This window comes from Oreochromis niloticus, linkage group LG22 (assembly GCF_001858045.2).
Source record: "Oreochromis niloticus isolate F11D_XX linkage group LG22, O_niloticus_UMD_NMBU, whole genome shotgun sequence".
Classification (NCBI taxonomy): domain Eukaryota; kingdom Metazoa; phylum Chordata; class Actinopteri; order Cichliformes; family Cichlidae; genus Oreochromis; species Oreochromis niloticus.
The window spans coordinates 13,220,798-13,246,864 of record NC_031985.2 but is presented as its reverse complement, the minus strand read 5'-3'; the positions used below and the strand labels follow the sequence as shown (position 1 = coordinate 13,246,864).

At 39.3% G+C, this 26,067-nt stretch overlaps 1 protein-coding gene across 2 annotated transcripts in view; it reads right to left on the bottom strand.

Moving 5' to 3' along the window:
* The window catches only part of myo1g (myosin IG), a 71,980-nt gene extending 46,116 nt beyond the window's left edge, over positions 1-25,864 (bottom strand). The window contains exons 1-15 of one of the 2 annotated variants that reach the window (XM_025902616.1): positions 25,260-25,864; positions 24,275-24,350; positions 20,852-24,175; positions 16,601-16,710; positions 11,623-11,831; positions 9,069-9,162; positions 8,748-8,913; positions 6,302-6,355; positions 6,012-6,107; positions 5,690-5,806; positions 5,379-5,585; positions 5,062-5,207; positions 4,845-4,959; positions 3,075-3,245; positions 1,034-1,104 (exon numbers count right to left, since the gene is read on the bottom strand). In XM_025902616.1, coding sequence (XP_025758401.1) covers positions 1,034-1,104; positions 3,075-3,245; positions 4,845-4,959; positions 5,062-5,207; positions 5,379-5,585; positions 5,690-5,806; positions 6,012-6,107; positions 6,302-6,355; positions 8,748-8,913; positions 9,069-9,162; positions 11,623-11,831; positions 16,601-16,695 — 1,541 coding nt within the window. In that variant the 5' untranslated portion in view covers positions 16,696-16,710; positions 20,852-24,175; positions 24,275-24,350; positions 25,260-25,864. Of the gene's footprint in view, positions 1-1,033; positions 1,105-3,074; positions 3,246-4,844; positions 4,960-5,061; positions 5,208-5,378; positions 5,586-5,689; positions 5,807-6,011; positions 6,108-6,301; positions 6,356-8,747; positions 8,914-9,068; positions 9,163-11,622; positions 11,832-16,600; positions 17,097-20,851; positions 24,176-24,274; positions 24,351-25,259 lie in introns of those variants that run through there. The other variant, XM_019350399.2, reaches the window with a different exon arrangement.
* Between the last annotated feature and the right edge of the window lie 203 nt (positions 25,865-26,067).

Sequence of the window (26,067 nt, the reverse complement as noted above, 5' to 3'; positions counted from 1 at the left end):
GTTTTAACTGCTTTTATCTGCTTCAGTGTTTGGAGTGTTTTTGCTATAATGATAAAGGCTGATCTAAGCAAGTTTTCAGAACATATCTTATAAACACTTGACTCATAGCCATGTTTACCCTCCAGTCTCAATAAACATATGCAAAAATGTCTCACAATCCTGTCTATATCCAAAAATGTCACTAAAACGAAACACGCTTTTAAAAATCTTTACTATCTCTACTTACCTTTTATTAACAATCATTCAAATATCTTATTTTTCACACATAGTTTAGATTTTTGTGTAGTTTTAGTGAACTAAAATAACCTTTGTCACTACAACAAAGACGACATCAGTAATGAACGGTTGTCTGTCTCTCTGTATTATCCCTGAGGTGGACTGATGACCTGTACCCCGCCTCTGTCTCCCCACGACAGCTGGAACAGACTCCAGCACTCCTGTGACTTCAAACTAGATATGTGATCAAGAAAATAAATGGATGAAATTTATTCTATGTGTTGTAAAACATATATTTAAATTATCTTTATGTGATTTAAAATTTGACACATAAAATGTTAGCGGTTCGGAAGTTTTTGGACATGAATGTCCACTGATCCTGTAGGAAATCATGTCTTTCCAGGTCTTGTAAGCAGATGTGTGCGTGTCCTCTCCGTGCCTCCACATTGCCCTGTTTATGTGGAGAGTCGTGCCCTACTCACATATGTATATGTGACATCTGAACCCCACTGTAATCTGTGGAAACATCCACTGTCCATACAATTATACATTAAGTGGATATGAAAAGTGACAACATCTTTCCAGGATTGCACAGATTTTGGTAAACATGGGAATTTACTACATATTCTGCTCAGTAAAGCTGTCACTCTGGACCACTGGAGCCCAAATGATGTCATTGCCATGAGCTGACCTCTAATAGGATTATATGGCTTACACTCGTGAACTCAAGCACAGCAGCCTGTCATTATTTTTTCTCCACAGAGAGGCCTTGGACTGAAAAACATGACAACAAACAGTGCAAAATGTAGCGACTCACGTGACGTCTCCGGCATAGTGGCGAATACGGAAGTGTTTCTGAAAGTCCATGCTTTTGTCAGTGGGGCTGAGCTGGAAACAAGAGAAGACAACGTGAGTGAAACATGATCTATTTAACTCAATTACAGACATCTTCAGTATCAACTTTACGAGGAGCTTTGGAGATCCTGCACTTCATAAAGCATCTCATATCTGGAGCAAACCTAAAAGGAAAAATATTGGAGAAACTCTGCTCTCTACTGGTAAAACCTCAAAACTGCACCTGTTTTCTCAAACCACCTCTCATTTCTTCACATTTTGAACACTGAGATACCAGATCATCGATTTACTGAAACATGGAAACATGAATACAAACACAGTATATAAGAAAAACTTTGCCCCAAACCATGGCACAGCTTAAATCGCGTTTTACAGATGGCCGTTGACCTTCTCTGTACACAGTGATAACAATTTGGACCAGAAATTTCAAATTTGGTCTCATCACTCCGTAACACCTGCTACCACTGATTTTCACTCCAGCTCTGACGTAATTTGGCATACCTCAGCCTTCTCTCCCCGTTTCCCTTCCTTAAGAGTGCCATCTTGAGCGCCACCCTTCTATTTCTGATGAGGCTTCAGTGAACAGTGGATGATTGAACTGAAGGGCCAAATGCATCTCTCAGGTTCTGTGTCAGGTCTTTGCTGTTTTTATGTCTGATTTCCTGACAGGACTTTCAGATACTGTTCATTTGATTTTAGGACTGTCACTTCCTCTTTATCTGGACTTGTTTGTTTTCCTCAATTTCTTAATGACAGAGTGCACACCACGCTGAGTTATGCATGATAACTTTTCAACCAATAGTTCTTTGAGAATCAACCTCTTGGTACAAAAATATATTTTATGCCTGTCAAACTGTCAGCTTTGGTATTTTTCATATATGCAATAAAGAAATGCAAATAGGCTGTTTTTGCATCAGGCTGCTAATAAGTGCCCACAGACATATTTTAAAATTGGTTCTTTGCTAAGTTGTCTGTGTAAAGACAACACGGGTTCCTACCTTTCCTTGAGTTAGGTGCCTTTTTATCTTTGAATGATTTTTAAGTCAGTGTTAAGTAGCTGAACAAACAAGTAAAACATTCCTCTGATAAAGGTCAGGTAAAAGGACTGGAAATGAGTGAAAAAGCAGCCAATGTCCCAAGTAAAACATATGAAGGACCTTCAGACAGTCTAAAGAACTGTTGCTCAACAATTCCTTTAAATATTGTGACTGGTTAAATTATACGTCCACATAAATGGACATTTCTAGTCCTTCAAGGCTCAGCACTGCCTTCCATTTACTAATATCTGAAAGAAGATTTCATCTCATTTATTGATTCTGACTAGTTTGGATTTGTCTCAACCTTTATCCAACAAATTGCTTCACAGAATTGCTTCACTGGCTTTACTGGTTTTGTTTTTACATGTTTACAATCCACCCTTCCCGAAAATGAGCGAAACTCAATTTATTTTAGGTTGTAGCATTTCCATTGCTTTACTTCGGTGCTTCTAACCTACAAAAGGCAAATATTGGCATTTCTATTTTGGCAAATGATCAGATTTCTTCCTTCTTTTGCCTTTTAGGTTTACTGTAAGTCTGATGAGAACATGTTGAGAATAAAACCACTTCCTTCCCAGTTAATTCTGAAAGTTCGAGATCCTGTTTTTAAACCACTTTGTGTTAAAAACATTTAAAGATCTTCTGCTTTTGTTGAGAAGCTTGATAACCTCATCATGTTATAATTCACAAAAACAAATCCTTTTATTATTGTGCACTGGCAGAAGTGCTAATGAAACCCAGTCATTATGAAAGCATCTTTCCAAGTATGAAGCAAATTTCTCCTAAACTTGCTAAATAATGCCTCGGCACATCCTCTGCCTGGCCTTGGCAGAGGATGTGCTCTTTGAGTGCCCTTTTAATTGTGTGCTACTATTAGAGAGTATAAGGTTATTTTCTAACCTTCAAGTCTATTAAGGGAATCGTAGTGTAAATGTTACATGAGGAGATGTAGTAATTAGTTCTGACCTTGCGGGAGGTGTAGTGGGGGTGCTGTGCCAGTTTGGTGTCCATGCTGTCCAAGCAGACTGTGTCAGTGACTTTTCCAACAGTGAGGCAAGCCTCATCCAGAATGGAGATGATGCCTTTGTGGGCCTGCTCCACCAGGTCGACAATGATCTGGTTGTTGAAGTATTCAATCTGCGCATAAAGAGCATGACTGTCAGTACAAAGAAAGAACAGATTGGTTTGTGAATGAAGTGGTTGCTCTTGTTACTGCACGAGAATTTTGTTCTGTTCATGTGAGCTTTCGTGACAGATGTGTCCACATACAGAGAGTGCGTGGTTTTGGTCAGTTTCTTGGTTTTGCAATGACACCCCTATACAAACAGATTCACACATTGTTATATATCTGATGTTAAAATAAACTACAAGTAACGAGAGTCAACACAACAAGAGACTAGCAGTGATGTCGTAATCGGAGGCCATGGGATCTCAGTGAAAATCAACAACATGTGGCAACAAAAGGCAACGTAAGAGTCAGCAATGCAAACCTAAAGGGTAACTTTTCTCAACTTTGAGGTGAGTGATTGAAGAGACTACAAATGGGAGTGAAAGATGTTTATTGACATAAGAAAGTGTGTAAAAGACATGAGAGGGTTACCTAAGCAACCAAGTGTCCACTAGTGAGCACACAGGTCAGGTTTTAAGCTCACAAGAAACTCGTGTCTTTTCGTGAGACTTTAAATCCAACACTCGATTAGAAGATTTTCAATCTGAAAACCTGAGATTTAAGAGTTTCCTTTTTAGATCAGCATTATGAAGGATAGCTGTAGCTTCTGGAAGCGAAAAGTGAAGCCAATGCACAAGTTTCTATAACCTGCATTAGTTTTAATAGAGTCCAGCAGGGGGCGACTCATCTGGCTGCAGAAAGACTTCTTGCATAGACGTCTATGGGGAAAAGGTCCTTGGCTCACTTTGTCTGTGTCCTCAGTAAACACTTTGATGAAGACTTCAGTGGATAAATCATAAATAAAACATGAAGGTAATTTGTAATTTATGGTCCTCATTAAAGTCAGAAATGAGGATTATCCAGGGTATGCTAATTTGCAAAAAAATTCTCACTGACAAGTCCAGTGTCCTCAGTTTCCCTCATTTGAACTGACCAAACAGTGAGGGGCTGTTCTGGGTTTGGGGGACAGTAATGCTACATGGGTTATCCAAAGTAAAAGTATAATTAAAACACGAATTTGAGATGGGATGGGAACCACTGAAGTTGATGTTGAATGCAAAAAACACTTTTAATCTCCCAGCCTGACCTTTAGATACACATAGACGCAACATTACATTTCAAAGTCAGAGTTTGTGGGTAGTTTTGCATAGTTCACTGTAAAATTATGGCTATTTATCTCATACTGGGTTTTGATGCCCACTTCATCCCCTGTCTGAAATCCAGCTTTCCTCTGATTGGCTGCCTCTCTCAAACAGAAGGTTTAAACAGCAGGAGTGTGAGGCTTCAGTGCAAGATCTGTTTGCCTGAGATGACCATATAAAGACATCTCCCTATTTGAATCACAGAGACAAGGCGAGAGAAATCTGTCTGGAACAGAGCATATCAAGTGGTCTGAAAGCTGACCTTTTGACCTTATTATTTAAAATTTTGTCATATTTCATATGAGCATCCACCACTGGAACTGGATATATAATACAAGAGAAACAATGACAGGCTCACTTTGAGTAAGAACAAATATGGACGCAGCAGTTCTTGAGCAAGTGCTTGTGTTTGTGTGTTTTCCTCACATGTTGCCAGGTGATGCCTTCTCTCTGATATTCGTCTTGTTCCTGTCTGAGGATCAGCTCGATGAAAAGCTGCTGCAGCTTCTCGTTGCAGTAATTGATGCAGAACTGCTCAAAGCTGGCCAAAAACAGCGGAACAAACACTTGAGCAACAGCATCAACAATGACTTGTATTCACAAGAAAAGAGGGCGGATGTCAAAACACTGTTGTGACACCCACCTGTTGTTGTCAAAGATCTCAAAGCCATAGATATCCAGCACACCAATTACAGTGTTTTTCCCATGCAGCACTGGGTCGTAGTCTTTCACCTCAATGATGCTGTTGATGCGGCTGACGATCCAGCCGAAAAGCCTTTCATAGAGAGCCTGTAGGAGAGAAGGCAGAGCTTAAAATAATGTGACAACTGTGAAAATATGATAAGGAAAACACCTCACTGTATGTTGTAAACATCTATATTCATCCTCAGTAGCTGTAACACCATTTAGCTTTACAGTTAATGTGATCGTGTTGAGCTATTTTGGGCCTGTTTCTGGCACCTTGGCAAAAGCATCCCGTCCAAAGCAGGCATCCTGCTCTGTGTGCCCCTTCTCAATGACCTCGCCTCCTCCAGTGGCCACCGTGCGGTACAGGAGGCTCTTATTGACACTGTCCGGTTCTGTGGCCGTCAGTTCTGAGATGTGATTCACAACTTCTTGTCCCACAATATTAACGCTCTCACCATCGCTCTCAAATTGCATATTGCCCTGAAAAAGAAACCAATATATTTCATTGGATGCTTAAAGTATATTAACCAATTTATGTTTTTGGTGTATTTCAAGAAAAGTCATTAAACTGAGCTCTAAAATACCAAAAGCAGAATGGTGGCGAGGATCTGATAAACTGAGTTGATCTCCTCTTTTGAGAAGCCAATAACTTCCAGTGCGCTCAACACGGCTTTGTGGCTCGAGCGATCATTGTTGGAGGTCTGGAAAGCGAAGAGATAAAATAAAAATGCAAAACAAAACAAATTTGCTTCTCCGTGACAGATGGGCTGCTGGGAATATTTTTCCAAATTATGCAAAAAATTTAAAGAAGATTCATTTTAAAATTCAGACAGTTTGTTTAATTTATATCAGTTATTCAAACTTTTATTCACTCTTAAACTAAAACTCTCAAGATGATATACTCACAGCAGTTTCCGCTCCCTCTTTGGTATAAACATAAACAGCAGGATCATTCTGCAGGTGAAACGACTGCAGCATTTCATCAGAGCCTCCACGCAGCAGCTATGAAAACACAGCAAATATACCAGCTCAGCACCATTGTGACTGCACAGCTGTGCAGGCATCACTGGGCAGGTGACATTTATTGTGGAGGTTAGATTGCACAACCTCGTTATTGCTGCGGAGTGAACGTGTTCATGTGTTCATGTGATAATTGCGATAACTGTTTTACAGCAGAAGTGCAGACTGCGGTTTACCTGATAGAACGAGTGGAAGTTCCTCTCACCTCCTTGCTGTTGCACCACCCTGGACTTGAACAGGAAAACAGATTATGGTAGCAAATAAAAAATGCTACCTAAGGTACTCTTACAGTGTTATACGATTATTCTGAGATGACGAAGCTTTTTCAAGAGTTACTTTCAGTCAGGTGCAGTTTCTGTAACCAATGTTAAGGTCATTCCTCAAAATGTGTTACACATTATTCGGTTCCATAATGAAAAATAATGCATTACTTTACTTATTCCTTAGAGGAGGAAATAACTTAAGACTACTCCATCCAGCCCCTTTAATTCAGGGTCACATGTGGGTTTTGAAGGCTTTCCCAGGTGTCATGAGGTGAGAGGCAGCAGACGGCCTGGACAGCTCAATAGTCTATAACAAGGTTAGACTCCCTAATTAAGCAAGAGCACACGGAGAGAACCCCAAAAGAATTTGAAACCTGGGACCTTCTTACTATGATTTAACAACTACCACTCTACATCCTATTAGTTTTCTGCTACTGTATTACACGACCTGTGTGACTGCTATATATCTGCAAACCTCAGACAATTAGCGTTAGCTGGAATATACATCCATATATGTTTTCTAAGGAGCTTGGAAAGAAAAGCAACTGGACTTTCTTTCCAAGCTCAGATCACCATCATCTGGATGACTGAGAACACAAACATCCATATATGTTCATATATGTTCTCAGACTAAATAAATATTAGAACTGGAAGAATAAGACTAAATGTATCCTAAATATATTTGGTCACTTTGAATGCAAAGCTGACAATAAATAAATCTGTCTGTTTGTTAGAATTTGTTCTCTTTTGTTCACTGACATTAAATGAAATATTTATCTGACAAACTCGACTTCTAACCTTTAAAATTGAAAATTGAAAAATATCATTACACCTTTACTACATACTACAGTCCAAAAAGGAAACGTGAAAACAACACTATGCACTCAGAAAAATGAAATTGGGTGGTTGTTACATTTACACAACTCTAACTTGTAATTTGAACAAAATAATTTCATGTTTATATGGTGAACGTAATTAAATCATGTAGGATCTGCATGAAATTCAACAACTTCATTTGTTCTTGTTGAGATGACACGACACAATCTAGTTGGAGTGGAGTGGTTAGTTGACTGGACTCATGAAATGCACAGGATCACACGAGACTTCAAACCACAGGAAAACCAAACACACACTACGTAGACGCTATTGCTACTTATTCATTGTGGTTTAACCTGTCAAGTACAAACACGTAGCCTTATAATCATAGCTTTCCTACTGTTTAAAGTCTGGATTGACAGCCCGGTGGCAAGGCGGTTAGCACTGCAGCCTGGATTCAAAACCAAATCCACAGTCTGGCTGAGTTTGCAGTGGGTTCTCTCTGAGTACTATGGTTTCCTCCCACAGTTAAAAGTCATTAGTTAATTAGTTAGGTGGTGATGCTAAATTACCCATAAATGTGAACATGAGTGCAAATGGTTGTCTGTCTCTCTGTGTTAGCCTTGTGACACACTGGCCCCACACCTGTCCAGGGTTTACTCCGCCTCTCACCCTGTCACATCTGGGATAGGCCCCAGTGTGAACAGAGCATCACATGTGATGCTAGTCAGCTGCCATTTTCAGATATCAAAGATTAATATTTCCCTGGATGTTTCTGAAACACCGGTGAAAAGTTTTACCTCCAAGAAGGACTTTCATGGCTTTTCCGAACACCAAATGAGCTTTTAGTGGAAGACTACACATGTACAGTCCACATACAGTAAAAATATAAGCATTTGCATATGTATCGTCCTAATAAACAATTATGCTTTAGTAAATGAGTTAAACAGCAAAAGTAGTGTGGAAGAAAAGAATTTTCACAGTGCTGATGATTTTCTTTTGTCTCTGCTGTGGTGTCAAAAATTAATTTCTCTAGGAAAAACTGTCTTTGCTTTGTGTTTTAGACAACTACAACTCCAGTGCACCATGCAAATAAGACCAGACCACCTCGTTTTGGAGGAAAAAGTCCAAATCTCCACCAGCTGTATTTCTAGCACTGTTTCAGTTTTTCATCTCTGGATTTTTTTTTGCTGCTTCGAGACAGCGTGGTTATTTCTGCCCTCTGAGAATAAATCATGGCACCATCATTTAAACTGGATCTGAGTGTCAGACGGTTTTTTAACAGAGCGGATAAATACAGCAGCATCAAGTACCCCCAGGTGAGCAATTCATTAACGCGCAGCAGCAGGAGGATAGAGGCTTCACAGACACATCTATTCATGGATGTTCCCTCACACCTCTTTGTTATCACCTCATGAAACATTCATGTTCAGCAGGAAAGATGTAATTTAAAAGCTAAATGAGAAGAACTTTTTGGTACTTTTCAGCAGAGGCTCGCTGTGAAGGCCCTCTCTCTGCAGTTTAAACCCTTTCATCATCTCACCTTCTCCAGCAGGTAGTTGTTGATGTGTCCTCCGGTGGGATCGCCGTTGAAGTTGAAGTTGATGTCCATGTACTTGCCGAAGCGGCTGGAGTTGTCGTTGCGATTTGTCTTGGCGTTCCCAAAGGCCTCCAACACGCAGTTGGACTTCAGCAGCACATTCTTCACACTGATTGATCACGTTGTGGTAACCGATGATGGATTTACAGAATCAGCCATGAGGGAGGTAAAGTGCAGTCACAGGAATAGAAGAATGACAAGTTATTTATGGCAACATCAAATTAAAATAAAACTTATGAACCTAATGATCATGTGAGGGCTCACCTCTCGACCTCTGCCCTCTGGCTTGGGTTTGTGATTGCTGCAATGTACTGCATGATGTATTTACTGGCTTCTGTTTTTCCGGCCCCACTTTCACCTGCAACGCAAAAAATGTTTCACAACCTTTTTGAGCATGGAAGTGAATATAATATCAGAATAATTACATGATGTGAAAAAATGGCATCTCACTGACATGAGAATGTATTTAAGCAGCATGCCATCTAATGAATGAGGATATAGACATTTGGTCAACGCAGTAATAATCACTATCCAGCAGATCATATTGTTTGACAACCTTTATAGTACTATATCTATTCCTGTCTGCATAAAATAAGTCTTACATCCTGCCTGCCTACAGAGTGAAAGAAATAAGTAGTAAAATACAGTATACTTTATTTATGGCAAAGGTTGAAAAAATCCCCCTCTTACAATAGCCAACAAAATATATATATATATACAAAAGAAGCTTGGATACACAAAACAGGCACATATCTGAATGCACATATATTTATACAATGATAAAACAGTTTGATCAATGAGGTAAAAACTACACAAAGGTAAAGCGCTCAGAAATAAACTAAAAAATCAAACGTAAGCCAAACACCTAAGCTATGGTGTGACTCATCACCTGATGACATCTTGCTTTTGACCAAAAAAGGAGCATAAATTACATTTACACAATTACAGTGTGTGAATGTGTGCGTGAATGGGTGGATGACTGAACGTGTAAAGCGCTTTGGGGTCCTTAGGGACTATGTAAAGCACTATACAAATACAGGCCATTTACCATTTCCAAAATTACCCAGCTGAGTATTAAAATTGCATTAAGCGGAAACCCAACACCAAACACAGGGCTGATTTGTGTATGTGAAAATACGTCAGCGTCATTTTTTTGCCTTCATATAAGTAAAACCACACTCTCCCATGCTGTTACCTGTTTAACCCTAAATTGATTTTACAGTCACTGGTTTTGACTTGACCTCAGTTCTGTATCCTTATTGTAAAAACCTGTATAGGTTTTAACTATACTAATATGTACTACTGTAATTAACAGTGATAAAAGTCTCCCATTATAGGACTAGATTTTCTAAAGCCTGAAAACAGTGTATGAATCTAGGTTGCTCCAGGAACACTGTGATTACAATTCAGTCAAAGGTCACGCAAAAAACGTATTTTTAAATCCAGATTTAGGCAAGCCGCCTGTTCAGGTAATGATAGAAAACCAGTTTACTAATTAATACTGCTACTGGTATAGCCACCTTATTTGGTATAGTTAAAAGTATAGCATCCATGCTTCCTAACTGTTCATTCTTTCCTAATTAATTAAATAACTTTTGTTTCTAGCATTAACCTCAATGTCCCAACATAACAGTTAACTTTGAGATTAGCATCATGCTAGTTAACTAAGGACCTTGGAAAAAAATTAAGAAAGCGACTGGACTTCTTTAAGTGGGTTGAAAGGCCTTCACAACACTTACAGAAGTCCAGTCGCTTTCTTTGGTAGCGTAGATCCTGAGACTACCATGACCTGAATGACCGAGAACCTATACAAGCTAGTTAGCTTTGCGTCTTAAATGTTAGCACGGTGCTTTAAGCTAAGTGTTCACATTATTATTATGTTAACTGTTGAATTAACAATGATACTAAGTGGTAAGTGCAATGTTTTTATATTGGGTTGAACATAACTTGCCTGTTCTTCTTGGTAACTGTGTAAAGCTAACTGCTATGCTAAGAGACCAGCTAAAAAAACACTTTTTGTGTTTTGAAGTGCTGATAGAGAATTCTAACTTTCTATTAAACAATAGTACTATTGTAAGCCTACAAAGCTGTGAGGTCACTTTTACAATAGAAAAAATCCTAAACAGTTAAAAATTCTAACAACCTGATAACTTACACTCACCAGCCACTTTGTTAGGCGCATTTGTTCAACTACTCATTAAGGTATCTAATCAGTTGATCACATCCCAATACTTCACTCTTGATGTCTACTATAGACATGAAAGTGAGTTCACTGTACTCAAAAGGCCTTCACAGTTCCCTGATCTCAGTCCAATACAGCACCTTTGAGATGTGGTGCAATGGGTGAATGACATCATGTGCAGCAGACAAATCTGCAGCAACTGTGTGATGATGTCATGTGAACATGGACCAAAATTTTAGAAGAATGCTGCCAGCACCTTGATGAATCCATGCCATGAAAAATTAAGTCTGTTCTGAAGGCAAAAAGGGGTTCACCTTAGTGCTAGCAAGGAGCACCTAAATCAATTTTACATTTTTAATTCCATATTTTTGTCAAAGCACAAACAAAGAAAAGCAGAGTCACACTTAAGAGGGTTCATATTTTGACTAAAGTTTAGTTTTCTCTTTAATTTCCCTTTAAGTAGCTTTGAAGTTGTTAAAATGATCTCATTCCTCATTGGATTGTTCCAAATATTTAATAAAAATAAAATCAGAGAAAACAAACAAGGTTTCAACATTGAACAGAAATCCCACCAGTCAGACATTTCAAGCTTATTATGAGGTTACTGAAAGTAAACAGCAGTGAGGTTAGTCGGACCTGATATGACGATGCAGGTGTCTTTGGCTCGTCTCTTCATGGCTTTATAGGCAGCATCAGACACTGCATACAGGTGAGGAGGGTTTTCGTACAGCTCGCGGCCTCGGTACGCTTCAATGTTATCTTTGCCGTAAATGTCCATCTGTCTGTATGGGTTAACGGAGACGACCACTTCTCCGATGTAGGTGTAGATTCGGCCCTTCTCAAACCTAACAAGACAAAAGGCAATCGCATACACCTGCTGTTATTAAAGATGGCATTTGTGGTATAGATATTCCAAATGCAGTAACTGCAGACCTGCTGTGGACATTTGAGATTAAAAGAAGACACAAAGCATAGTATTCAGCCATAGAGTCAAGATCAACCACAGATCAGCTGATCTTAGTGCTAGCTCATATCTACTTTTATCAATACTTTTTCTGACTCAGCCAATGTCATATATTTTCTATCTGTATCTGTTTCTCCAGTTACTGTAGATTTAACTACCAATCTCCTTTTGACTATAGTGGTTCTGTCTGGACTGTATGTCAGATAGAATTATGTAGTTTATTCACTCTCTTGTTAATGGGCAAGCAGGTGCAATTTAGCTGCATTTGCCATTAATTTTTTCACAATGCACATGAAAATGAAGATCATGCACCACTATGTCACAGCTGACAGGAAGTGACACAAGTGTCTGCATACTGAAAGCAGGAAATGAAACTTGTGGCTCGAAGGGCGTCACCAAGCCTTGGGTAATCGAACTGTGGGTTTGTTGAGCTGGGAGGGGTTAAGACTACATGCCACAGAGGTTAAACAGGTTGCTAGAATGAATAAGACCTAACAGTCGTGTTGCATGTATAGCTTTGTAGATGGTAGGTGTTGTGTTTGCTCAACATGTGGCAGAAATGCTGTGTCTCAACTCAGAGGTTGGAATCTGTCTTAAGGAATGATTACTGTTTATTTCATGGTGTTTTTAATTTAATGTGCTTGTGCTGGCTCTTTGGGTCAGGCTAAGTTTCAGGCTCCACCAGGATATGAAAGTAAGTTCAGACCACTTGCATAATTGTCTAAAACTTTAACCTAAAAACCATCAACATACTAAAACTTGCGCATGTGCTTTTATTATAACCGTTGTGTAATTTGTTGGTTTATTGTTCACCCATAGAGCCAGTTTAGAATCACCAATAAACAACTATGTTTTGGACTGTGAGAAGTAGCTTGAGTACCTGGGCAGAACAACGGCACAGGAAGAACGCACAAACTCTTCAGAGAAAGGCCAGCCAGCAGATAGGAAACAAGGAATCTTTTTGCATTGAGGCCATAGTGTTAACCACTCCCTGATCAGTGCTGTGAATGTGAGTGTGAAACATTGTCAGTCTCTCTGCATCGGTCCTGCGATTCACTGTTAACATTATCATTGCATTACACCTGCCTCTGGCACTGTGACAGCAGAGATACGCTCCAGGCCCTGAACTGGTTCAGCGATTAAAAATAGATGGATGAGTTTATTGCTTCTAATTCATTTTATCTGCTCCAATGTGGTCATTGTGCTGCCAATTTTAGTCATGCTACTAGCTGTCAGACACCAAAACTGCTTCTTGTTTCGGCTGTTCCCACTTGGGGTCACCGTAGTGGGAACAGTTCTTGCATCCCCTTCTGTCAAACCAACCCTCTGCATGCCCTCCTGCACTACACGAAAAAAACATCGTAGAAACAAAAGTTAGTAAACTATGTTATGCTTTTTATTTTTATGTTTGTGGACTATTTGTGCATGGCTGATGTATTCAAGCTCAGTTTAACAGCTTCTATAGTTACGTTCTTCCAACCAGAGTATTCAGGCAATAATTAGCTATACCAGAGAAACAAGAGGGAGACGTGGCTCTATCAGAGAATCCTGAATTTGAAATCTATTGGAGAATTTTATAGCGGCAAAGATGTTGATAGAATAATAATGTTCAAGAAGAAAAAGCTGTTTATCTTGTGCATAGTTTTGAAGCAGTTTTCATTCAGATTTGATGACTATGCAGTTTTTACATGCTAGTTGTCATCAAAGTCATTGGAAATTAGAATAGTGTTTTTTAAACAACTGACAAAAGTGGCCAAAAGCATTTCCAAGGCAGTTGACAAGTGCTGAGACCTGTTTCTATTACTACTACAAACATCTTTTAAATGGCATAAATTAAGAAAATAAGATAAAAACTTGGTTTCTTCATAATTTGGGGAATTTGTTCGTTACAGCTGTTAAAAATTAGGTTAACCTTTTGAGGTTTAAGTCATCATAGGTGGTAACTCCAACACTAAAACCACCCTAAACCAATTAATTTTTTTAAATCCGTGTCAGTTATAATATTTTTTTGTTTGTTTCTCCATAGCCAAGCCTTGGCAGAACAGTGTAAAGAAAACAAAAATGACATATTCTTGGTTAGGGCTCGGGTTGGGGTTATGTGTAAGTCACCCATGGCTTAGACCTAAGCCATCAGCGAGTTGGGTCTAAAGTCAACTCAGAGGGTCAAGCACAGGGTGTTGCACACTCAACCTTTCAACTGCAAGGTGATGGCTGGAAAACCTGCTGGGAGCAAGTCTCCACACACTCTCAGACTGACTCAGTGTGACTGCAGTCTCTCGCAGATTAATTGGCAAAAGTTTCACTATAACTGTACTCTAACTTATAAATGCAGACAGAGTCACGACACATTGTAAACAATATGAGTTGGTCTGTGCTGAAGAGCGCAACTAAACTGCACAACATCTATTCAGGTTATAATCCTACATTATATTATATAGTGGTAAACCTACATTAAAACAAGGTTGCCGAGCAGATATGACATTTTGCTCTAAATCTTTGTGTCTGTGCATGAAGACAGCAGCTATAAAAGACAGCAAAAGATTTGCAGTGTTTGACTATTTGTCGCAGTTGTTGTATTATCACAAATAGATTGCATGTAATTGGCAACTTGACCCCATTAAATTGCAAGCGGATAGCAGACTGTATCGAAATATATGTAACTGAATGTTGTAAATTTTGTTTGTGCATTGTGAATCGCCAACAAGAAACAAGAGATAGAAATTAGCAGTAGCTGTAAAATCTATGTGCAGCACATCCGTGTTGGAAGAGACGGATTGAAACTATCTTAAAATTGATTGTCCCTTTCAAACAAATGTCGTATTAATGCACCGGAGTTGCTTTGAAGATTGCAACTGACAGCGAGTGGTCCCAACCTGGTCCTCATTTCCAAAGCAACCATTTGAAAGGCAACAAGGCTGCAAGTTCACTGTACATGATTGCACTATTTTTGGTCGTGCCACAGTCCCCAGCCATGATGTTCCTTAGTATGGCTGTAGCATAGGTTAAACTACTTTACATGTTAGTAAATGAGGGTTAGTCCTTAATGATTTTTAAAATTTGAATGCATTCAAATACATCAATCCATGTACTAATGAGGAATTCAAAGTAATTAAGTAAACTACATTAATATTAAATTTTATTTAGAGGTGTCAGTAATCGTGTAGTTTCTGTAAGTATTTATAAAGTATCTCCCAAATGCAGCCAAGAAATGCAAACTTTCTTTCCCTGGATTGAGAGAGTGCAGCCATTGCAGACCTCAGTATCTATAATTTATGCCCCGTTCAAGTTATTCATATCAGCTCATACAGTAAAAGTGTTCTGACTGACTGGACGGTACTTAGTAGTATTCCCAAATTGCAGATGGCTGAAAAATCTAAAGAAAAAAACATGAAGAATCTGATAAGGTGTTTGTGCACCAGATATAACCATTAAAAGCTCCTACACACCTTATTAGTCATTCTTCAGGTCTTGGGAACTGTTAGGAAGGAATATCATTTTTCCAAAAGATATAACACTTTTGGTATTTTGATAAAGGTGGAAAGCAAATGATTCATCAAAACATTTACTGACCTCTTGAAATCTATGAATGGGGACACCATCCTCAAAGAGACCACTCCCATTAGGAAAGAAATGTTTCATTACTGGTAAAAGTCTATCAGTCATAAAACCTTTGTAATGATTCAGTGAACGTTTCCTCATAGGAGACTAGCAGACTATGATCATGTCACTAAAGTACTTCTTAAAGTGACCAGACACCTTATTTCAAACTTTTTCCTTTAATTTGTCTCCTGTCTATGAGTTTGGTAGTTGTTCTTTGGCCCCAGACAAGTCTGATCAAGCTTCTGATGAAACTCTATGGTGCCAGGCCAGAGTGATGTGAAAAATGTTCATCTAGAGCCATCAGCTGTGCACACGTCAGCTGAGATAGTGTGATTATTCTCTCTAAGTCTCATTTAACAGTGTCTGACATTCTGGTGTTTTGGCTCCCTCTGCTCATCCTTCAGGATGATGACGGCCTGGATAAAAAGTGCCGTGTGACTTCTCACAATTTGAGATGAGGACACGGTGCCCCTCTAAGAGGACTCTGAGGAAGCGAGAAAAGTCTGGACCGAAAGCATTTACACGCTAAAAGTCATAAAACAAAACCAGAAAAAATTTATGTCTGGATATTAAACTGTTTAGGTTTGGTCTGTTGCCATGCGTGTAATTTGTTTCCCTTGACAGTCAACGAGGTGTGGTGGTGAACAGATCAACCACAAGCATTTACACTGAAGCTGAGCGGGAAAGTGGGGGTAGAAGTGAGTCATGGTCTTTTTTTCCCCTTTTATGTTTTATTGTAACATCCTCTCTTAGCCACAAGCTTATAAATTCAACACGCCAAACTGTTAGTATCAGTATTGTTGTATGAAATTTATACCGTTGTTTTTTTAACATGTACATGTTAAATACTGTCAGTAATCACCTTAATTTATCTTTAATTTTTTTTATTCCTTCATAGCTGGCTAAACAAAGACAAGTAAAACCCAGCTGTTTTCCTTCACATACCACCCGGTACACGTGAAGTATAACCCTCTGCATCTCTGTCATCCAGCTGCTTCCACCCTCCTCCTCCCCTCCCTTCCTCCTCTCTAACTGTATCTCAGGCCTTACCTCAGCTTCAGATTTTCCATAAACTGCTCCATCGTGACCTCGTCCAGGAGCACAAAGTCTGACTTCCCAAACTCCAGGCCTTCCAGCTCCGCCATCCCTGCTTGAACTCGCTAGACACACAAAAAAAATAAAAGACAGACCAAACCCTGGGGAACAGAAAGCACCTCAAGGAAGAAGAAAGAGAAGTATGCTCGACTTCTGGGACCCGGTAGTGTGTAGAGAGTGCGCTGTAGGCGTGGCGTGATCTTTGGTTGGGTCTTGAGGCTGTGTTCAGTCAAGTCACTGCTGTGGTAACATGCTACAGCACGTCATGCTGTCAGTCACTCGCCTGTGCCCTCACACGGACCTATATAAATAGGAGGAGGCTATCTTTAAAAGCTCAAACCGCTTCTGCATCCTCCTTCGGCTCTGTCTTCCTGCCACACGTTGTCCAAATTTCTTAGCTGTCACTGAGCAATGCTTAACGCGCTTGCCTTTCAGCCGTGTCTTTTTGTGTGTCTGTGTGTGGATGTGCGTTTTTTGTTTTACTTATATCTTTACTTTCCAGGAACAGAAACTCACATCTGAGAAGCTGCCAGACAAGAGTAGTTAACCTTGCTAATTTTGGGGTAGAGAAATGGTCTTTATCTCGTGGCATTTCCTTTCTTAGTTCTGCATCAGCAATGCATCATGTTCCTCAGAGATTTCTCTCAAACCAGTTTCCAGTTTGTAGATGGTGAAGATAAGGTTTTCCAGCAGCATGTTAGTATGTAAGTATGGGTGATTAAGTTCAGAGCATACAGGAATGTTGACAAAGACAGATTTCCAAACCCCTTTTTGACTAAACATTGCCCCATTTTTGGCTTTTAGTCAAAGATCATGAAGCAATGAATAAGTAAGAGCTAAATTTAGATAAAAGGTTGACAAATAAAACAAGAATTATCGAGACTTATCCACTATCAACATACAGTAAGCAGCTATTAACTTCAAGATGACTCAAGATCTCAAATCTAGGAAAAGTTCCCACCTCACACCCTCAGTATCATCAGATTTGTTTCTACAATAACTTAAGCCAAGCAAAATTTCATCTTCATACTGTGAAAATTTCAGGCTCTTGTCGTGCGTACACTGGGGTGGGTTTGGCACTCTTTACATTGTTTGATCCGTTTCATTCTCAGAACTGCAAAAGGTGTTAAATCTCTGTGAAAAACTGCAACCGAATTAATTTTACAGCCTTTTCAAGTGTCAGGACCTCAAGCTAAAATCATTTTGACACTCACTCAACTTTAAGCATTAGTATCATGGGGCTTATTACTGCACCAGTTTCAAATCTAACAACAAAAACAAGCATTAGCATTCTGGATGTTTTATTTAAGATACTTTAAGCTGCTTCTTTGGCACCATGGAGCAAATACACTGGATGTTTTATCCAGTATTATAATTCATTGAAGAAAACTTCAAAAAATGTAGCAAAAACACACAAATTAAACTGAACAAACAAGGGACATAAATCAAAGTCAATTTTTAAAGTAGATTTGAAGTTGAATGGTTAATCTGGCTGAGAAGCCTAGGAGACGCTGCAGGCGGATCTCCTCCCAGCATATAAGCGTTTCCCTGTTTTATTGTCTGTTTGTCTCTAAATGGGGCTGTAATTCACAAAAAGAGCATCAGTTCTTGTTAAATGAGACTTGAAACTAGAGACTGAGGACAGTAACTTATCAGGAAAGTGTGTATTGGGGCCTGAAATCAAGTGAGCAGTTAGGTCAATTTTCCACAGAAATCAATACAGTGGGGTTCCCTTTTGAAACTAAAGCACTGCCCCCTGCTGGTGATCAGAAATAATGCAGGTATTTCAGACGCTTCCATATTAGCTTCGTTTTATAAACGTGGCAGTCTCATTTAAATATATATATATATATATATATATATATATATACATGTATATATATATATATTCAACCTCATCTTTTCTGAGCGGTTAATGATGAATTTGGCTTTCAGTTGACTTTGATTAATTATGTCTTCAGCCTTTATTAGAAGCATGTTCAGATAAAAATGGTGACGTGTAGAAAATGACGGAAAAACATCACTTCCTCTAAATTTGTCTAAGTATAGAGTAAGACCAAAGACTTGATGAATAGATGCCTAAAAATGTATTTATTCTCAAACCTTGAAGCCCATTTAGCCCATTTGGATGAACTTATACATTCAGATGATTACATCTGGATTCCTCTCAGCACCGAGTCAGTGAGTCTAAACTCGGTCTTCATTTCCAACATGCTCCTGCAGTTCGCACTTATCTTTCCAAGCACAGACAAGTGACACAGCATGACTCAGCTGGACTGTTTTTGCCATGATGAGGCAAATCCATGCCTGTATTGTCTCTTTTGATGAATGGAGTCTGTGATAAGGATAAGAAGCTGCTTTTTATGAAAACCATAAAAGTTTTGCTCTAATATGATGTGGAAGTGCTTTTAAACCTGCATTTTTTCCAGTGACCAGCAAGAGGCGACTCCTCTGGGCGAAGAAGCCTGGTTTTATATTGTCCTTTAGACGTGATTAAGGAAATTCACGGAAAGGATGTCTCATTTTGTTAAATGCCTGTTGCCTTCATTTCCTCTCCTCCCTTGCCTCCTCCGCTTGTATCTCTTGTGGAAGAGATTAAAATGTGAGGAGAGGAAGTAAGAACATGCACACTGGGAAATGGACATATTTTGGCAATCCCCACTTACCCAACCAATTATCCAAGAAGAACTATACACATGATCTGGGTTAACTAAACTTTCCTGTCTATTTACAAGAAAAGGGAACTTTTGAACCCTGATCAGTGTGTTAAGAACTACTTAAAATGATAGAAACCATATTTGGGAAAAATGTTTTTAGGGTGCGGGCTTTATGCCGTATCCTGAAGTCAGACCAAAGTCAGTCACACCATGAATCAAGTTGGTAAATCCACACACTCACTGGCTAATGACTTGTGATTGGTCACCATGCCCTGGATAATCATCCTTTTTGACTCTAATACTCTGGCTATGACACAAAATTTCTAACCTGTGTCTTTGTTTCTTTCTATAAAGTACTTTTACTTTCTTTAAAGTGCTCAAGTAGAGTAGAAAAGCACTATATAAGAGTCAGTCAATTTACCAAACTGGATCTGAAAACTCCTCCTGTGCCTTCAGGAGTTTAACAAACAAACTCGGTGCACAGGTACATCTTAGCCTCTTAAAGTTCTTATCTATTTCAGATATAATGATGACATCATGCTATGAACACCTAGCAACAACCTAAAAAGTCTTAATGCACCGGAAACAGCAAAAAAAGACATTATATCATTTTTAGAAAAAGACCTGTTTTTTTCCATTTTAATTTCTTGTCAGTAGCTCAACAATAACGATCTGATTTATATCCACAAATGTTTAATCAAAACTGTATAGCAACCACCTAGCAAAAGGCTAGCACTGACTATTTTTAGCTACCGCCCCTGTGACTTTGTATGTAAGCTTTCCAACATCACAAACAGGCCAAAAACACTGTAGCTCTTTAAGCACTAGTCACCATAATTCACTTAATTTCCCTAATTTAGAAGAAAACAAAATTAGCAATTAGCTCCATCAAAAAAGTGTACTGTGGTCACAGATTAAAGAAGTTGAGGGTTGTTTTCCCATAGACTATGCGACTGGAAATCTTTTTGCATCTAGAATTGTTGCCCCCTGGTGGTCAATAAAAAGAATGCATTTTTCAGGTTCTATACTTTTCAGACATCGAAGCTGTTGTCTGTGGTTTTCATATTTAATGCTAAGAATCAACTTGCGTAACCTTTAAGTCAGCATGAATGGGGGAGTCTTTATGATAAAAAATGCCAACAAAAGTCATTTGATGAAGTCTGTGAAACAGCTGAAAGCTTCAGTAAAGCGCTAACTTGAGGTTGACATGGGATTGGTGTGATTTGGCTTCTCTAACTGTTGAAGTAAAACTGGTTATCTTTAAGTTTTCTGTCTTGATGAATAAAAAATATGTCAGTATTTGATTTCATGTTCAGTGTGTGACTGAACCTAGCAACAGACTGATAACAAAACAGGGAAACCACAACATGAGGCTGCATGGAGACATTTCTCGTCATACTAATGTTTTTTCTTTATTAAGTAAAAAAACAGCCTTTGAATCATAATCATAGTCATCAGTGTGTGGTATTGTTGCTTTACACTTGATACATACACTTACTGGAAACTACACGTGTAAAGGGACTTTTTGACCAAAAAACAAAACGCCTACCTACTGCAGGGCGTTCATCTACCTCTTGGCATCCTCTAGCTTCCTTTAAGTGTCCAATCCTAAATCTTTTTTACCACAAAATGGCAGCAAAATCCACTCAAACACTCAGCTGGTCTTTCAGTTACTACAGTGAGCCTATTAGATCCTCATCAATACTTCCTCTCTCAGGTCAGATCAACGTCAGAGACGTTTTCACTTCCTGCTCTGGCTTCCTCTCATCTTTTTCTGACTCCAACCAGGCGCTGCACTTCGGTGTTACAGGGAAAATGTAATAACACAGAGCACACAGTCACTAAAAGATCCAGAAGGAAAACACAGGTGTACCACATTTAATAAACATCACATGCCCTTAAAATGTGCACAGTGCTTGCTTTTTATTCACTGGTTTATACATTCACATACTTTGCATTTCAGTGAGTCATTATGATCCAGAGCAAATACCGATGTGTGAAATATTAAACAATGGTGGTGCAACCATCAAACATAACGATTAAGAGATGTCAGTCAACTGAGTTGACAATAAAAACGATTCATTAACTATTAAATACAGAGTCATGGTCTCTTCAGTTAGTCTCACTGTCGTCTTATCTTTGGGCTGCTCAATTTATGGGTCACAGTGGATCATCTGCCCCCATCTCACCCTGCCCTTAGCATCCCCCCCTGTCACACCAACCCTCTGCATGTCCTCCGTCATGACATCCTGGTCTTCCTCTTTTACCCCTTCATATTAAGCATGTCCATTATATCCATTATCCCTCCTCTGCACATGTCCATGTCCTGCCTCTTTAACGTTAATCCTTTTTATGTAAAGCTTATTTTTAGTGTTTAAAATGTTAAAAAAATCTACTTTTAAAGAGTGTTGTGTCAGAATCAAAATCAGAATATTGCACCACAAAACAGAAATAAGTCAATGTTTACACTTAAACTATTAAAAAAAGTTAAAGGTAAACAACGGAGCTAAACTGAAACATCTACACAGCTGATATTATAAAGATAGGCGTACTGGTAGTGGTGTACCTGCCAACATTGACAGGTTTGAGGCACGAACCTTCATTCTTCAAGCAGTCTGGACTTTATCCAAATGAACCTCTGGAAAATCTCCCAAAGTCTGAACAGCATAAATGATCGACTTCATTCAAAGGTCACCAGAGGATAATTAGATCTGACCCGACTGACAGATTACACCATCATCTAACAAGTCTGAGTGTAAAAAAGCAGCAATAAAACAGTTCAATCATAAACAGAAAATGAACAGAAAACGTCCTTTGGTTTAAGCTCCTGTTTAAACAGAACATTGATTCACATTTCTTTGGGTCTTGAAAGCTTGTTCACAACACTACACAAACTATTTATTCATTTAGTCGATTCTAAGTAAAAGTCAGATTTGAAACTCTTCAGATTAAAAAAAAAGGGTAGGATGGAGCTGTTTCTTTAAAATGACTAATCACTGGGTGGCTCCATCGACTACATTTTGACCAGAAGACTCAGAAAAGGGGAAGAAGGCAGGGCTCACCTCTACCTCCTCTGTTGTTGTATGTAATTATTAAACAGGAAACTGATTTCCTGGGTGGTTTTTTACTGGTGGGGAGGTCCACAGTCTCATGCTTTATGCAGACATTTTATTACTTCTGGTTTCAGATGATTAGCTCTGTTTCAGTATTGTCAGGTGAACAGAGCAAAGTCAGACACACCGGTGGCATCTGCAAAAATAAAATATAAACTTTTGTATCTTTTCAGAAGAATAATCGGACATTTTGAAAAATATGCAGATTAATTATAAATCTTTTGTTTTTTTAAATGTCAAATTATTCTTTGCAGAAACAGCACCAGGCTAGGACATGTTCTCCCCCCAAAACATGTTTTTTGTCTGGATTAAATAAACAAGATGTAAAGTGTTTCATGATGAGGTTTAGTGTCATTCTCCAGTCGTTATGCTAAGCTAAGCTAACCACTGATCTAGGCTGCATTTCCTTTAAAGGCAAACACATATTCCTTTCAAGCTTGAACCCTGGTTTCAGTATTAGTGGTGTAACACCACACAGGTACTCAGTAAGAAAAAAACCATGCATTTAGACCCTTTTAATACTCACACACAAGAAGAACAACGGTGCTCTTTTTTGTGCCAAGAGAGATTCTCTCTCATTTCTTTTTTAAATTTCTATTTATCTTTTTAAATGTGTTCTTTATCTCATTGGAGTTAAATCTGAAAAGGTTTTTTAACTTGGATGACTTCTGAGGTGGAGGTTTACTTTCTCTCTCTTTCGGGTTACCATTGACCCTCTTTGCATCTTTATTTTCACGGGACAGAGACCGGACTCTTGGCCGGCTATGGTAAGCATCAACTTCCTGTCCAGTCGTGGCATCTTTCTGTTCACCATCCCGGTGCTTCGATGGCGAGTAACCTGCGGCTCCACCGGGTGATGTATCAGGGTTGGCAGCTATTTCTGTGCTTTTGCGATTAGTCGGTGGAGCGGAGCTGCTCCTTCCCCTGGAGCCTTTAGCTGAGGCTCTCCCCGTGCGTCCGTGCCGGTCACGCCCATCCAGCAACCTCTGCTTTAACTCGAAGCTCTCGCGAGATGAGCCAATAAGATGGAGCCTGTCGCCCATCTCGCACACCAGCACCAAACCGTCGATGTTTCCTTTTTTCTTAATTTTCGTTAAAAGCGTTTTGCCATCATCAGACATGTCCTGCAGGGGAACTTCCTGTGTGCGTAGTGTATTGCTGAGAGAAGCCATAAGGCTCTGCACTTTACTCAGTGCTGTCTTTGAGTTCCTCCCCGTTAAAGTGATTTTGACCATATCACCACAATCCTTTGCTTTCATTTTCACATCATGGCTGATCAGGATGCTGTCCATTTCTTTTTTCCTGAACCGGTCAGCATACTTGAACACATCTGCATCAATGACAAAAGTCTCCTCTCTGTGCCTGAGGGAACCACGCTGGTCTGGGGACGAGGCTGCAGCGTACCCCTGAGAGGCTGGACGGCTACCAGAAGGGCCTGGCGCTGATGATGAGGAGGAGGTGGGGGAAGATAGAGCAGCATGTGGGGGCTTCTTTCTGCGACTGTAGTTTTTGGGAATGGCTCCAGAGGATGGAGCTGGGGTTGGTGAGGATGATGAGGATGGCGACATTTTGGTTTGTGATAAGGGAAGCTGTTCTAATTCAGCCTTTGCCTCTTTGAGCTTAGAAAAACGACCCTTTACACGCACCTGACCTTCTCCTACATCATGCATCTCAAAGCCATGCAACCTGAAGATATTCTTCACTTCTCTCTCATCTTGAAACTCTTTCAAATGTAGTGTTGCCTCCACTGGGAAATCCATCTGAGGACAAGGAAGAGGGAGAGAAGGACCAACAGCATGAATACATAAAGGATAAATCTGACCTAATAGAACATAAATAACAGTAAATGTTCAAGTTACCTCAGACATTTTCACGGTTAAACGATACTGTTGATCATCGATCTGCAGCACATCAGTCTGCTAAACTCAGCAGGAACTGTTAAAAAAAAGAGGTTAAAATTCTTCATTAAAGTGTCCTGATTCACTGAAATAAAATATAATCAAATCCCTTATACTCTCACCTAGTGCTGGTAAATTTATTATAATGTTTTGGTTCATGTGACCTCTGACAGGCAGTAAGCGTAAAGGTGGCATGAGTAAATATTTAATCGTTTATATGTTTTAAGTTTATTTTCTCTGATGATCTCTGATTTTCCTTCAGAAATAAACACATTTTTTAAAAAGAATTTTTAATATAAAGCAAGAAGTAACTGGAATGATACGGTGCACTCACAAATTAACTAAAAACATGCAGGAAATGTCTTTATTTTTGTCAGTTTGGTTGAATTTGTTTTTGTATTTACAGAGGCTCTGGGCATCTACGTGACTGTGAACCAACTTGCTGTTAAAATGGGTTGTTATTGTGATATCTGTTCTGAACTTTTAAAAAATGTACTCCTGACAAACATCCTCCATCATATAATAATTAAGAAAACTAAAGCTTACACTGAACCTAACAAAAACTAAAGAATAAAAAAATAAAAACCATAAACACCAACCTAAAACAAGCAAACCCACTCTGCAAACTAATATTCACTGCACAGCTTGTTTCAGAGGATGAACTGAGGGTCTCCGATAGGGCCCGGGATCAGATAAAGAAAGACTATTTTGACCTGTGAATCATGCAAAGCTACTCCATCAGAGTCCAAGACAGAAACGGGAGCACTGAGGCATTTTTAACGTTGTTGCATTTCATTATAACGCCTACAGAGGGCGCTAGAGTATCACAGATTAATGCACCCTGAATGGCTGAAATTATTATTATCCACACAGAAACTTTCAACCCATGTCAAACAACTTCACCTCCAACTGACCCCCTGTTTAAGGTCAGCTGAGGTGGACTCACCCTCTGGTCCTGGGCTATGATGACGGCCTGTCCGGGCAGGTGAGAGGGGCACACCCACAGCACCTCCCCTCCTCCGTGTTTAGCTCTGAGGAAATAAACTGGTGTTTTTTAGCTGTCTTGTCACCTGGTGAAACACCTGGACCCCCCAACAGCCTAACCAGGCTTCCCTGCTTATGCATCTTCAGGAAGGAGCTGGAAACACCTTGAGACTCACTTGTTTTCTACTTTCTGGTGCCAGAGAGACAAAGCACGGGATCTGTCGCGTTTAGTTAGTTTAATCGAAAGTGAAAGTAGCGCTTTGAGGTCAGTCATAGACACAAAACGTGCAGATTAGCATTACTGACCCGCAAAATGGAATAAAAGATGTGCAGGTATGATGTGCAGCCACTGCAAAGCAAAAACTTCTGATTTTAAACCTCTGTAAACTTTTTTTTACGAACACTGCTCGTGCTGATTCATGAGATTACTTCATCATAGTTTCATTACAAACACCAGAAACAGACTGAACCGGCACACCGACGATCTGACGACCCACAACTTACTGTTACTGCTCACTTCTCTGTCTTCATGACACCGGGTTTGTTTACTCCACAGCCCCGTGGAAGTCAGGACGAAATCGAAACTCACACGTCATGTCCGCCACACACTTTTTACACAGAAAACCATGCAAAAATATATAATTTATTACCACTAATAATTAAATCATAGCTTAAAAATAAACCAGTTTTAAATGAAATCTCTTGGGATACATTAAAATAGGTTCATTTACACTTTAAAAAGGTGTTCGTTCATTTCCGCCTCATTCACA